At 48.1% G+C, this 13500-nt stretch overlaps 1 protein-coding gene across 1 annotated transcript; it reads right to left on the bottom strand.

The window, feature by feature from the left end:
• Positions 1–323: 323 nt before the first annotated feature.
• LOC113572004 (E3 ubiquitin-protein ligase RNF31) lies at positions 324–12517 on the bottom strand. Its single transcript, XM_027001255.2, has 23 exons — positions 12437–12517; positions 11259–11458; positions 10933–11079; positions 10478–10633; positions 10336–10392; positions 10077–10224; positions 9546–9717; positions 9295–9440; positions 8663–8805; positions 7998–8231; positions 7542–7823; positions 6973–7158; positions 6406–6612; positions 6004–6177; positions 5462–5560; positions 4711–4800; positions 4435–4549; positions 3257–3369; positions 2888–2998; positions 2540–2588; positions 1926–2022; positions 1240–1405; positions 324–1121 (listed from the first exon to the last, which is right to left on the bottom strand). Exons 2-23 carry the CDS (start codon positions 11454–11456, stop codon positions 1071–1073), a joined length of 3141 nt encoding a protein of 1046 aa, XP_026857056.2. The 5' UTR covers positions 11457–11458; positions 12437–12517; the 3' UTR covers positions 324–1070.
• Positions 12518–13500: the final 983 nt, after the last annotated feature.

Genomic DNA, 13500 nt, shown 5'->3' with positions numbered 1-13500 from the left:
AAAAAGAAATTCATAAATTCAGGAATATCTCGTCATAAAGGCAGCCTCTCGGCTTCAAGCAGTGGCGCAAACAGTGGCTGCCCTACGGGGACAACGGCTACATGCCCTTGACGTGGCCAGAATGAGCTGCGCTTTATGTTTCTTACTCACGTCTGAGGCAACATCAAACATCCAACGGCAAGCTGCGTGAATTTCTATAGTTCAGTGAGGTCTTATTAGCGGCTGGTTTCACGGGCTTCTCCACCCCGAGTCTTTCACTCGCATTAACGAAGCAGAACAGTTGTGCTTCTCTGCATAATATAAAATGCACGCAAAACAGAGACGCGTGTTTAATAAACGACTTTAATGCATCTTTAAAACCGATGTTTATTCTGCAGAGCCTTAAAGATGGGCAGCTTTAGTTTACAGCATATTATTGCATAAGAAAGGCAATAAAAATAGTTATGTCCAGTGAAACTCATCTCCTCGCCTTGACATCATGATCCAGTTTATGTACACAAGTCTAGGAATACAAGGGCATTAACTCATCCCCCGAAAGAGCCACAACAGATGGCAGTTTAATTACAGCTAATAGGGATCATTCGGCATTTCCAAAATGAAACAGGTCCCATCCGATTTAATGTACTATTATTAATTCACTTTTTTTTGCTATACTCCTTTAAAGCATGAAAATCACTAGGAAGTAGACTGCAAAAAAAGCATGGCATCGATCTAATAAAATGGTGCCAATAAATTACTGAATACCTTCCTTACCGCTCATTGATATTATCTGCTTTGGCCTTCCGAGATGTGGAAATAAAGTGCACATAAAGATTGTCTAAGACCTAGAAATGGAAATGAGGGTAAAATCACACAAAGGTGTGTGTCATTTGCGGACTCATTTAAAAGGCATTTAAAACACTGCACGCTGGCGGTGACATGTCGGGCTATGTTCCTCCTGCTGACGTCACTGAGATTTGGTGTTCTTGCAGGAGACTTTATGCAGCACTTCAGTCTCAGAGCTGCAGGTGCACAAATTAATGGGGGGGGGGGGGGGGGGGGGTGTTAAAACCAGTGGATAAAACTATTTCTCACTTCTTCCGGGGCACCTTATCGCCTAGAGGAACATCTTCCATTAGTTTCTGCCAAAACAAGAAACAAATAGTATCCAAAAGATCAAGACATTTCCTATAGAAAAATGTGTAGATTTTTAAGAAGAGTTTTACTGGAGCTCCCAGCTCCATATTATACTCAATGCACCTTCAGTAGTCGAGTGCAGTGCATCCTGTCATCTTCCCCCTCCCCCCTAGACAATTCCACTTGGTATCTTCTGCAGGCCAGGAGCAGCTCATTGGCAGTGAAAAGAGGGGCAGGGTCAATAGAGTGACCATTGATGAGGCTAACTAGGTACTCACGGTAATGCTTCCTTTATGAAAAGAAAAAACAACAACAAAAAAGAGACAAGTCAAGTCAACAAGCCCAGTAGCGTAGTAACTGATACCTAAATCAGTTATCCAAGGAGACAAGGGCACCCTGCAAAAATTCAGTTGCACATCAACTCATCAGTAAAGTAATTGTGTAGACGTAAAAGGTCTTTGAGGCGTCTGGCCAGTCCAGGACTTTGTTCTGTTCCATGTCTTCATATGCAAATGACCAGTTAATCAAGGGTTGCAGAACTACAGAACAAAAGCTGGACTGGCTGGAGGTCCTTAGGATCTGGACTGAAAAACCTGACCAATCAGTGCGTCTGGATGAGCTACGAGATGGTTCAGGTAATAACGGCAATCGTGTATACAACGACACAGGCTGTGGAAAGACAACACCATAATAAGTTACGTACAACATATGGTGCGGCATATCATGGTAGGACCGACAACCAAACATGTGTCTGAATTGAATAGATAAACGTAGGGAATCAAATTAAAGAAGGTAAAGAGGACACTCACTCGCAGAGGCCAGCCTGGCCTGGTTGTGACTGAGCCCCACACGCAGAGTCTGTCTGACGAGCCCCTTCATCCTTCTGCTCGATCACACCACACACACCTGACACACACACGGGAAGAGAGGATGTGTGTGTGTCCGGTTAGAAGCAGAATGTTTGAGAGAGATATCATAAGGAAGAGGGGGTGTTGGGATAACACATGAAAGTGAGTTCGCAAATCTGTAGGTGTTTGTGATTGTTGGAGAAGGCTTGTTTCCTGTCCCAATATAGACTCCCTGTCTGAAGGGAAATAATTGAACGTTATTTCTAAATATGAAAATAACACTTTAGTTTTTAAACCTCAATTTCAAATAATTTAGCCCCACTGCCTATGAGGAAAATGAAAGGAATACCACACCTGTAATGAGCCACAGATCATACACATACATGGGCAGAGAGACGGATGTACAATTAAAAAACATCTTGGACAGATATGAACCTCATACAATCGTTCAGAAAATCTTATGATCAAAGGCTGACAAACACAAAGGACATAGTAAAGCTCAAACACAGACAAATACTGTTTATAACTATTAATATTGGCAGTAAATGCAAATCTTACACTGCAGGAGGATGTACCTGTCTGTGTCCCTGGAGGGGGGTCCGTATTATAATTCACCCCGTATTTCTAAAAAAGAAAAAGAAAAGAAAGAAAGCGAGACAAACCCAAGAAAAAAGCCCGTCAATGTAGGACTGAGAAAACGCGATGTGAAAACAAAGCAGTCAGCCACGGAGCCTTCGTGAGCTGCATGTGTGTGTGTGTGTGTGTGAGGGAGGACAACGCATGTTTCGTGTTAAAGTGCCAAGTTTTGTGTGCGTGTCAGTGTGCATGCTCATGTTAGTGTGAGTGCACCTGTGTGTGCATGTATGCGAGTGTGTGTGTGTGTATGCGTGTGTCTGTCTGTGTGTGTGTGTACACGTACGCACCTGCAGTAAGGCCTGGAGTCTGGCAGGCTCCCAGTCCCGGAGGTAGAAGAGGCAGTCTCTCGGGTGATGGGCATGGAGACCTGTCACAGTGCACTGGGCTACAGCACACGTCTGCCAAAGGCCGGGGGGATACAGGGAGAAAGTGGAGGGAGGTGGGGTGAGGAAAAAAAAAACATCAGAGTGATACAGAGATTCAAGGGAGGGGAGAAAAATTAATCATATAATGGTCAGTTTTAGTGAAACTTCAGCCTAAACGCCGGATACACAAACAATCTAATAGAATGGGCAAAAATACACTGGTGTAAACAGACCCATCTGGAAGGGGGAATAGGCTTAGGGGGTGGGGTGGGGTTGGGGGGTTTGGCTTACCGTGTGGAAGGGGTTGTTGCAGCCACTGCAGAATTGGTAGCGGCACTGAGAACAGCTAAAGTGCATACAGCCACCACGGGCCAGAGCGTACTGGAACCTACAGTTGGGACAGGCTGAAGGGGACAGAGAAGGAGATAGAGAAGAGAGAGCGAGAGAGAGAGATAGACAAAGAAACGCAAAAATGAGTGGCTAGAGCTGGCACAGGGATAAGGGAGAGAGACAGAATTGAAAGTGTTTCAGCTTTTTCCTCGTGAGCTGCTCTGCTCGCGTCTATACATTTATACGTGGCGCTTTCTGGGAGGCTGAAGGCTATGCGGTCTTCCTCTCAGGGCCGCCCGAGGAAGGCCTATACGTCGGCTCGAGCCAAGCTGCAGCAATGTGGTCGTACCTGTCCGAGCGCTTGAGGGGAAGCGGGACCACTCATCTGAATGGCTGTGAAAGGATTCTAAGCACGGGATTGGCTGAGTGACGTGCCTGTGCCTCTCTACCTACAGCAACGGCAGCTAGAATTAATGATTGTGGGATCCCCACAGGATTTCGAGCTGTGCGCCATTTGCATGCCTCATCTGGTGCAGTCTTTAGGGCACCCTAGCCAGTCCACATATTTACTCTGTTCCAGCTTCTGTAAACCCCCATGCCCTGGACAGACAGCGGAGGGCTCTGTATCCCTCCGTTATGTGGAGAGAAGCTGGCACAGAACAAAAACCTGGTCTGGCGTTGGTCCCCAAAGCTTGGACTCACATAATGTATGGAACACAGCTAGAAGCTGGGGGAAGGCAGGTGATCACATCTCTGAAACCGACGGTTGACATCTAAAACCTGGGACCCAGTAAAGCTTAAATAAAGTCAACAAATGAACGGTTGGACAGAAAGGTGAAGAAAAGAAAGAAAAGTCCCCCCTGAAGTTAATCCTTTGAAGAAACAAAGCAGAATGGTGCTTTAAATTGGTCTTGCCAAGACAGCGCTGGGCAGCTGTCTCTCAGAAACAATACGCTGTTGGACACTATGCGGTAGCTCTCCTATACAGAGCCTGTGCAGGGCTTGGGGAGGGGGGACAGGCTGCAGTTTGACAGCAGGTCCCCTCCAGGGAGAATGGAGGTGGGAGTTGCCGAGGCCGGGAAAGGAAGGATTTTGAAGTGGGGTTGGTGAGCAGCTTCAGGGGACGGGCGATGACTCACTGATGCCATTGTCCCGCAGGTACCCTGCTAATCCCTGCCGCTGGTACTCCGGGTCATTTTCCCTCTTCCACAGCTGGAACTGCTCACAGGACAGACCTGTGTGCTGGGCCTCCCACTGTAGAGATGGAGAGAGAGAGAGAGAGAGCGAGAGAGAGAGCGAGAGAGAGAGAGAGAGAGAGGGGAAACAATGATGAGAGACAAGTACCAGAGAAAGTGAAGTGTGGACTTCACTACATTGTGTGTGTGTGGACGCAGCTGGCCTGAGTTAATACTCACAGGTTTCTTGCACTGAGCGCAGAAGCTGTTTCTGCACTGCAGACAGGTGACCTTGAGCTGATCACCGTCATAGATAAAACCATACGAGCACTGTGATGAGAACAAAGAGAGCGAGAGAGAGAGAGAGAGCGAGAGAGAGAGAGAGAGAGAGAGAGAGAGAGAGAGCGAGAGAGAGATATGAAGCAGTGAAAGGAGAGGAGAGCTGCTGCTTCTCTGTACTCAGCACTCTGAAGGTCACTGTCACACCTGCTTCAAGCACTTTGAAGTGCTGTCTTATAAATTCTGGCATTAAAGTCATGTTTAGGAACAGCCCAAAATGTCATGTGCGGTGTGCCCTTTGACTCTAAGGGGACCACCCTGCCTTCAGGGGGAGCGTCACTTCGCCAAGCCCTCCGTAAGCCTAGCCGGACCACCGAGCTTTCAGACAGGAATGACTGCGTGTCGAGGTCAGTGTCCACTACTGTAGGCCAGAGAGCTACAACACTGCATGAACTCAGGCGCTGATCAATAATAAAGACATGAAACTAACTTGGGTGTTTCAGACCAGCCAAAAAAAACACCCCAAAACAAACAAACAACAACTGCAACAAAAAAACTGGCAGGTCTTGTAGGAAACATCCGAGCAGGTCTTATAGGAAGGTCTACAGTATTTTCTCCAGGTCTGTGTGGATGTATACACATGAGGGACACGTTTGTGTGCATGTGCCAGCGTGGGGCGACTGCAGCTGTCTGGCCTGGCTAGCCTACTCACGTGACTGCACCAGAGGAACTTTGGGTCTTTGATGAGAGCCTGTTCGGTCAGCTTCTTATGAAACAGCTCATACACCTCCGGCTCAAGGCACTCTCTCAGCTTGGGGAGCAAACACACACACACACACACACACACACACACACACACACACACACACACACACACACACACACACACACACACACACACACACACACACACACACACACACACACACACAGGGTGAGTTTCCCTAAGCAGACTGAGCATTAGTTCATGCCCTTCCTCACAATTCAGTGACCTGCACTGGTTTGCTGAAACTTAACCCACATCCCTAAACTCTGCACTGTAATTATTGTTAAACAGATCACCGTATCTGAACTTTTCTCCCTCATGTGTGTGACTGATTCATTTTTAACCATTTTAATAAACATGATACTGGATAAATTAACATTCTGGGAGGACACAGATTTCTTCAAGATGTCCAAAACTACCTGACAGCAGTATGACTGAGCATGCAGGCTTCAGCACCTCCTGCAGGGGGCAGTAATGCATCTCCCTACCTGTATGTCCAGAGTGGAGAAGTAACTGTTCAAGTGCTCGGGGTCATTGATGTCGGGCTCCCAGCACACGGGACACACCATGTCTCGGATGTGCTTGTCCCGCACGGCAATGGTGAAGTGTTGCTTGAAGCAGCCCGAGCAAACTGAGCACTGGCACGATGTCAGAGACTGCATCTAGGAAAGGGGCCGAGAGAGAGAGAGAAAGAGAGAAAGAGAAAGAGAAAGAGAAAGAGAAAGAGAAAGAGAGAGAGAGAGAGGCGGGGGGGTGGAAAGAGTACCAGAGACAATGTAAGTATGGAAGGTCAATGTGGAACACACTATAAGCCTTGAAAAGAAGCCAAGAGAATTTTTAGAGGAGGAAAACTGCGCGCGCGCGTGTGTGTGTGTGTGTATATAGAGTACCTTGCTGTGGGGAAAGACAGACAGGCAGATGGGGCACTCCTTGGTCAGCACACGGCGTATGAAGTCGCGGTCGTGTGACTCACGCACGGCCTGCACCACATCCTCCAGCGTGTAGGGGGCAGTGGGGTCGCGCAGCAGTGACAGGACCAGCTCGCAGCGCCCCCAGCTGGGCAGATCGTACACAGCAAGCAGCCTGCGGCACACATGCTGGAGCGCATGGACAGTTTAGAGGGAGGTGGAGGGTGCTATGGGAGATGCCAAACATGATATCAAATAACTGTATTAGCTCTGATCTAATAATCAGCTACAACACACTGAATACATGCACACACTCCTAATCCACATTTCTGTAAAGCTGCATTACAGCAGCCCAAAAAACCCCAAAACACATCGTACAACAACAACAACAAAAACAGACTGTACAAAAACCTGAAATCAACTGAACTGAACTGAACATGATGAAGAAAGCTATTTTGCTCTAAATTAAATAAATACCGTACAACGCTGATATTTGATTAGCGCTCTTGGTCAAGTTCCGCCTGTAAGGTGCACGGGTGCTCAGCTCACCTGCTTGTCCGGGTGGTTGATGTCGATGGGGGGCTCGGGCTCATCACTCCACATGCGCTTGTGGAAGGTCTCCAGGAGGGGGCGCTGCAGTAGCACCAAAGCCCCTCTCACCTCCCCTCCGCTCTGTCTCAAGGCCTCCTCACAGGCGGCCGGGTCAGCGTAGCCCAGAGAGGCCAGCTCCCTCACCTACACACGCCCACAGAAGCACATGCACACACGCGTGGACGTGGGAAACGCAACCCAAGGTTGTACTTCATTACCAAAAAAAAGAACACTTTTTTGGTTCTTCAGGCTGTTTAAGAACACACATTTATATAAAAACCAGCACATTATTTATTCAGGACGATCTCAAAACTGCACACTGCACCATATTTGCTCTCCTGCCAGGAGCATTGTAAATGCAAAGAGAGTCCGAACCGTCCCCTCGGTCCCGTTTATGATGGATACGAGGGCCACCATTTTTAAAGAACTGCCTGAAGTCATCTGGCGCCTGCAAACCTGTGGCTCTGAGCATACCACACGCCAGGAGCTGAAACGGAAGAGCCAAAATGGCATGTACTGGAGCTCACTTTTGCCCTGCGGTCCCTGAGCGCCTGCCTGGCGGCTCGCTCGCAGTCGCCCCCTGCTGTCAGCCAGGCGTGCTTGGCCTCGGCACGGGACAAGGGCACGGCGCCGCCCTTTAGGCCGTCCGGGCCGCCACCCGCACTGTGTTGGGAGGAGGCGGCCATGGCGCAGATCTCATCCAGCCTGTGGGGCAGTTCTGCCCTCAGCCAGACACACGGCGCACTGCTGGCCCCCACCTGCAGGCTTGTGTAAACCTCCTCTGGGGTCACACCCTTCATCTCGCCCTCCTGAGGAAGAGGAAGGGAACTGAAAATGGGCCGGTGGACCGAAGGACAGACAAATGCTTTGGCACGAAAGGCACCTCAAAAACACCTCAAAAAAAACCTGTGGTTTAAACTTCTGCACAAATGAAACCGAGGTCTAAACAAACATAACAGCATAACAGTAAAACAAACACGTACTCGGATCATCTGGATCAGCGCGAGCCCCTGCTCCTGCATCAACCGCTGCCTCTTCGCCTCCGGGTCCTCCGTGGGCGGGACTCTGGGTTTGACTGGCAGCGAAGGGAACTCCTTGACTGGAGAGGGCGGCAGGGGCTTGGAAGGCGAGGGGGCGGGGTCTGACCTTGGGAGGTCGCACATCTCGCAGCGGGAGGACGGCGTGTGGTTGGCATACGTGCAGAACTGACACACCCACTGAGCAAGGGAAGGAATGGCAAGGAATAAGGAGTCAAGGTTTTCTGACTTTGTCAATAACTAAATGAATAAACAAATGAATTAATATGGACTAAATTAATTAATTAATCTGGATTATATTGCTAATTACCCCTCTCTGAGCATTCTGAGGAACAAGAGGCACGGAAGGGTGCTTGGCTTTGCACTGGATCTCATCTTGTTACCCATCTCTTAATGATTGGATTTCAGCAAGAGTAGCCGCATGTTCAGTATGCAGAACATACTGAATTTTTGAATTTTTGTTCAGTGAAGCCCAAAGGGCACCAAAAGTCAGAACCAGAATCTCTAGTCTTGTACCTTCATACCAACGTTTAAAAACAAAAATGAACAGAATGCCCAGACAAAGCAAGCCCTGCCTGTGTGCCTTGGAGCTGGCATGCGTGTGGATGTACCTGGCTGTCCAGCATCCCTGCAGTGGGTGGGGTGGGTCGTGAAGGGGTGATGGGAGGACGAGTGGCCAGGCGGGGGCGCTCACACACCTCACACAGGATGCTGCTGGAGGCATTCACCACAGTGCAGCTCTTGCACTGCCACTCTGTAGGGCGGAGGAGAGCAGACACGGGTGCCAACGCAAAAACGGCAATAACCCACTGAGTCGGGAAAATAATGGCGGATGTCAGACACTACTATGCAGAGCTCAAACGACCCCTAAAACCGCATACTTTTTTATTACATTTTGGAGACGCTCTTATCCAGAGCAACTCGCATATTTATTAGAATGACAGTATGTGTCATCATCCCTGACAAGTGACAGACAAGAGCATCATGAAGACCGGATCTGGAGCTGGTCCTGACAGTGACAGAAGGGTCTTATGAGAACAGCCCAGTTTCATCTTCCAACTTCCTGCCAGGGACTCACTAGCTCCTCCTGGTGGTCGTGAACGTCATTAGGCTGCTTTAAAGTGTGTGGGTCAGTTCTATCTTACAAACATGCAATGTTTAGTGTTTTTCTGAAAAAAACATGCAAATGCAGAAAAAAAAGCACGAAAAGGTAGAAAATATGTACTTCGGATCACTGGCTCACCAGTTATGGTAGGGGGCTGCAGTGGCTCCTCCTGGACAGAGGGGGCAGCAGGTGCCAGACGGGGCCGCTCACAGGTTTCGCACAGCACCTGCTGCAGCGTGTTCACCGTCGTGCAGTAAGAACACTGCCACGTGGCCAGAGCCGCGCTGCAGGGCACCGGGGAGAGGGCACGTCAAAGATCCAGGAAGCCCCGTCAGGAAGACTCCGGCGGTTTGGCAAACGGGAGAGCGCGGCAACGTGCCCACACCCACCTGTGCGTCTTCGAGGGCCGCGCAGGGACCACCGAGATCCTGCTGTGTGTGGCCCGCGCTGGGTTGGAGTGGTAGAGTCGGTCGCACTCACCGCAAAGGCGCTGCGCACACGTGGTGCAGCGGGATGCCGCAGGGAAGATCCCACATATGCTGCAGTTATCGGCAGAAACAGCTGGAAGAGCCGGGTTGACAACGTGAGTGACTCATACTAAATCACAACGCCGACAGCGACTGAACAGCGAGGGCGGGAACCCGCATGTGCCGCACGCGACTACGTGCGCCACGAGTACGGGGATCAGACAGGGGATTGACTCTACCGGCTCTGCTGGAGCAGTAGGGTATGAGTCTATGTGTAGGAGTATACATGAGTTATGAGAATGTGTATATCATCTCACTTATGCCAACCAGCCCCCAGAGCATAGAATGGAGGACATGCTGGTGGGAAGGGGGAAGTGTCATATTGCTTTAAGCCAGGTTGTGTGTTAGACAGAAAGGCCAGACAGGCAGCCTGGCCCAAGAGGGTGAGCTCACCTGTGTGCATGGCTGTGGTAAAGGAGGAGAACGCGGGGAGGTCTTTGGACTGGGAGTGAGAGGCTGTGGGCAGAAGCTGTTTTTCCCAGGCTCTATCACTAAGGGGCGACACTCCTGCTGAATCTGAAGTGATTTCCTCATCATCCTCCTGGGATGTTGACATAATATGGAAGTGACAGAGAAGGACGCAACGAAGGGTTTTGTTGACGCAATGAAACCAGAGACAAAAACAAGCTCAAGCTCAAAACAAGCTCAATACCTTCTGCGTGAGGGAAGGGATAATCCTCTCAAAGAACTCAGCGTGAGGGTGGACACCCTGCATTAAACACAACCTCACATTAGCCCACAGATTAGAACACCTTATCCCAGGATTAAGATAGGAGCGCTGACCTCAAACTGACCTTGATAAGACTGTCCAGTTCCATGCGCAGAGTCATGACCTCGAGAGTCACCGACGCCACCTTCGCAATGTCTGGCTCTACGATATCGTCAGGGAAACTCAGGCCGTCCGGCTGCTGATTGGTGTAACCGTAAAGACAGAGCACAGCCCGCCCACCCTGGGAGAGAACAGAACCGATCCAATACGCTAGTGAGTACACAGACAGCTTCACAGGGGTTGGATAAGGTCAAGGGTGCCTCCTTTGTGTTTTAAAAAGTCTTTCTCTGCCTTTCTGCTGCAAGCATCCAAGTAAAAACAAATAAACAATCCTAAATTCAGACAGGATTGAGGGTAGCACGGCTTTAACAGACAATTAACAGATTTTAACAGATAAGCTTCCCGTAATCCAGTTCACCTTGAAGCTTCACTGGAATGTCACGGGCCAGGCCGTTTTTGACAGCTTTACGCATGACTCACATGAATAGCATCCACCGTAGCCCTGAACACCGGGTTGTTGTGCTTCACAGTACGCCAGTATTTGGGCCTGTTCGAGCTAGTCAGGTTGGAGCCATACTTCTCCAAAATATTGAGAGCTGTGGACAGTCTCTGCAAAGAGCCTAAGGCCTGGCACGAGGAGGAAATAAAAACATGCCGTCAATCACAGGGCTGCAGGGTACTTTAGAAGGAAAACAAGCCACTCATCTGCAACAGTGTGCTGCTGTTAAGACTCGTGGGAGTGAATTGAGCGTATGGACTCCACCATAGTTAATAACAGAAATGGTACCGCACTTGGCTCATCTCACCTCTTTCCTGTTCCTTCCACCACTGTTTTCTCTCACCATGGTTTCGGCAGCGATGTAACGGTATTTGGTTGACGGGGGCAGAGGGATGTTGGCCATGGTAGACACGCCCGCCCGCACCTCTTGTGAAGACCCAGGCGTTGATAAACTCAGCTCTGCCTGGTGCCTCGCCTCCTCCAACTGATCTGACCATGTTGCCATGGCTTAATAATGCACAGATCACCAATATAGTCAGTTGAGCATTGCAGGTTTTAACAGTCTTGTTATGCTACATGTTGAGAGCAGCTGATGATTTAGCTTTACAGTAATTCAGTTAGCTAGAGTTAACAGACAAGTACAGGGAAGGAGGAGATACTTGGACTGAAAACATTGCACACATTCAGACACAGCTCTGACTGTAAGAAGCATGTCAGAAACAATATAAAAGTGTTTTAATTAGTTTGCTTTTATATAAATGCGTATGTGACTTTGAAACAGACAAGCCAATAACGTTATAACAATGTGTAGTACGAGGTACTAAAAGACGCAAAGCAAAACAAATAACTAAGGTATGAACTTTGGTGCATGCGACTGACCGCAGACCCCAAACCACCGTTGGAAAGCTAGTCGTGGTGTGCATATTCCAGTAGTATCGTTAGCTAGCCTGTTAGTTAGCTATGTAAATAAGTCGGCAGTTTTGCAACTTTCCCGACTAATTCCCTCCGTTCCGCATTCGTCGGCTGTCTACGGGCGTGCGTCATGGAACGGAAACCGAAAGCAGTCGCCAACTTCACCGCTGTTGACGTTTCTCCGCACAACGTTAGCTAACGCTAACGCTAACCTAACCTAGCCAGGGTACCGCAGCTGTGTTTGAATTCCTGCTCGCTGGCCAGCTGGTAAATAGTACTGCGAACTCTCCTCACAATAACGGGGCAACGAGGGAAACAGCGGTGGCACTCAAAAGCCATTTTCAACCAGCTTGCTGCGGTAGCTAAGATAAGCTAAGCTAAGTAGCCAGCTAGCTAACGTAAGGTGAGGAAAGTAGCATAGCCAGCGAGCTAACGCTAACTAACTAAATCACTTACACGTTATTTAACACAGGGACTGACAGTGGCAGCGCTGTATACGCAGACATCAATAACGACATATTAAACTACTATTAACGCTTATATTGTTATTTGTTGTTGTGGTGAGATACTCACTGCACACAGCAGCTAGCTAACACTCTCGGCTCAGCTGGGCTGTACTGGACTCAGCTGGTTCTGAAAGGGACACAGTATGGTGGCCGGTACGTTCAGTGACGACCACCTATTACGCTCATTACTGCCACCTGCTGGACTGTTGGCGGTAGTACCCGGTTATTAGCCTAAACCTGGGAAGCTGCATGGCACACGTTTGTTTTTTTGCCACCTAAAGCACACCAGAGAAGACAAAGGGCAATAGCATACAACGGTAAATGGTAAATACACTAGGAATACACAGAAAAGTACAAAACTGATAATCAGTAGATATCAAAACATCAGAAAGTATTGACCAGCAAAGCATATGGCTAAGGTGGCATATATGCAAAAGAAGTCAAGTGTTGTAAATCTGTAACAGTATAATAGTACAGACTTTTGTTAATAGCATGCAACCTTTCTGGAAAAACAATATTTAACAAGTTTTTTACCCTGCAAACAGTGACCTCCCTATGTATGGTTATACATGAGAGAACACTTGTTTATAATAGAAGACTACAGGAGGCTAATTGAACTACCTTGCTGTCTACCATTATCCACAATGTTTTTAGCCTTCTGGTTTTAACAAACAAGCAAATTTCCTTTAGCCCATTGCAAGCCAAACATATTGAATCTGCAGCATCTCCTTTTCCAGCACTATCATTCAAGCATTCTTCCAGCAGTTCATCAGTCACTTCCCCATTTAAGACCCTCTCGGTCCCCAAATCATTAAACATTAGACATTAAAGACATTAAAATTGCCTATCAAAACATTTCACTTATGGCCTGAATGTTTCCAAACATTCAGATTTACTTGCATGTTTTTTTTTCTTCTCACCACATATATATATATATATATATATATATATATATATAGTTATTTATGTACAACATTTATAAATAAGATCACAAGGTTTCCAGAAAAACAATGTTTTGGATAGAGGTCCTTTATCTGCATATGTATAATCTGAAGAAGATTCCAGTTAAAAGCCTTGTAGTCATAGAAAACCTCTTGTTTCTCTTGAAACTTTGTGTTTCTCTGGAATCCA

Source organism: Electrophorus electricus, chromosome 7, assembly GCF_013358815.1.
Source record: "Electrophorus electricus isolate fEleEle1 chromosome 7, fEleEle1.pri, whole genome shotgun sequence".
Classification (NCBI taxonomy): Eukaryota; Metazoa; Chordata; class Actinopteri; order Gymnotiformes; family Gymnotidae; genus Electrophorus; species Electrophorus electricus.
This window is presented reverse-complemented; position numbering and strand designations above follow the sequence as displayed.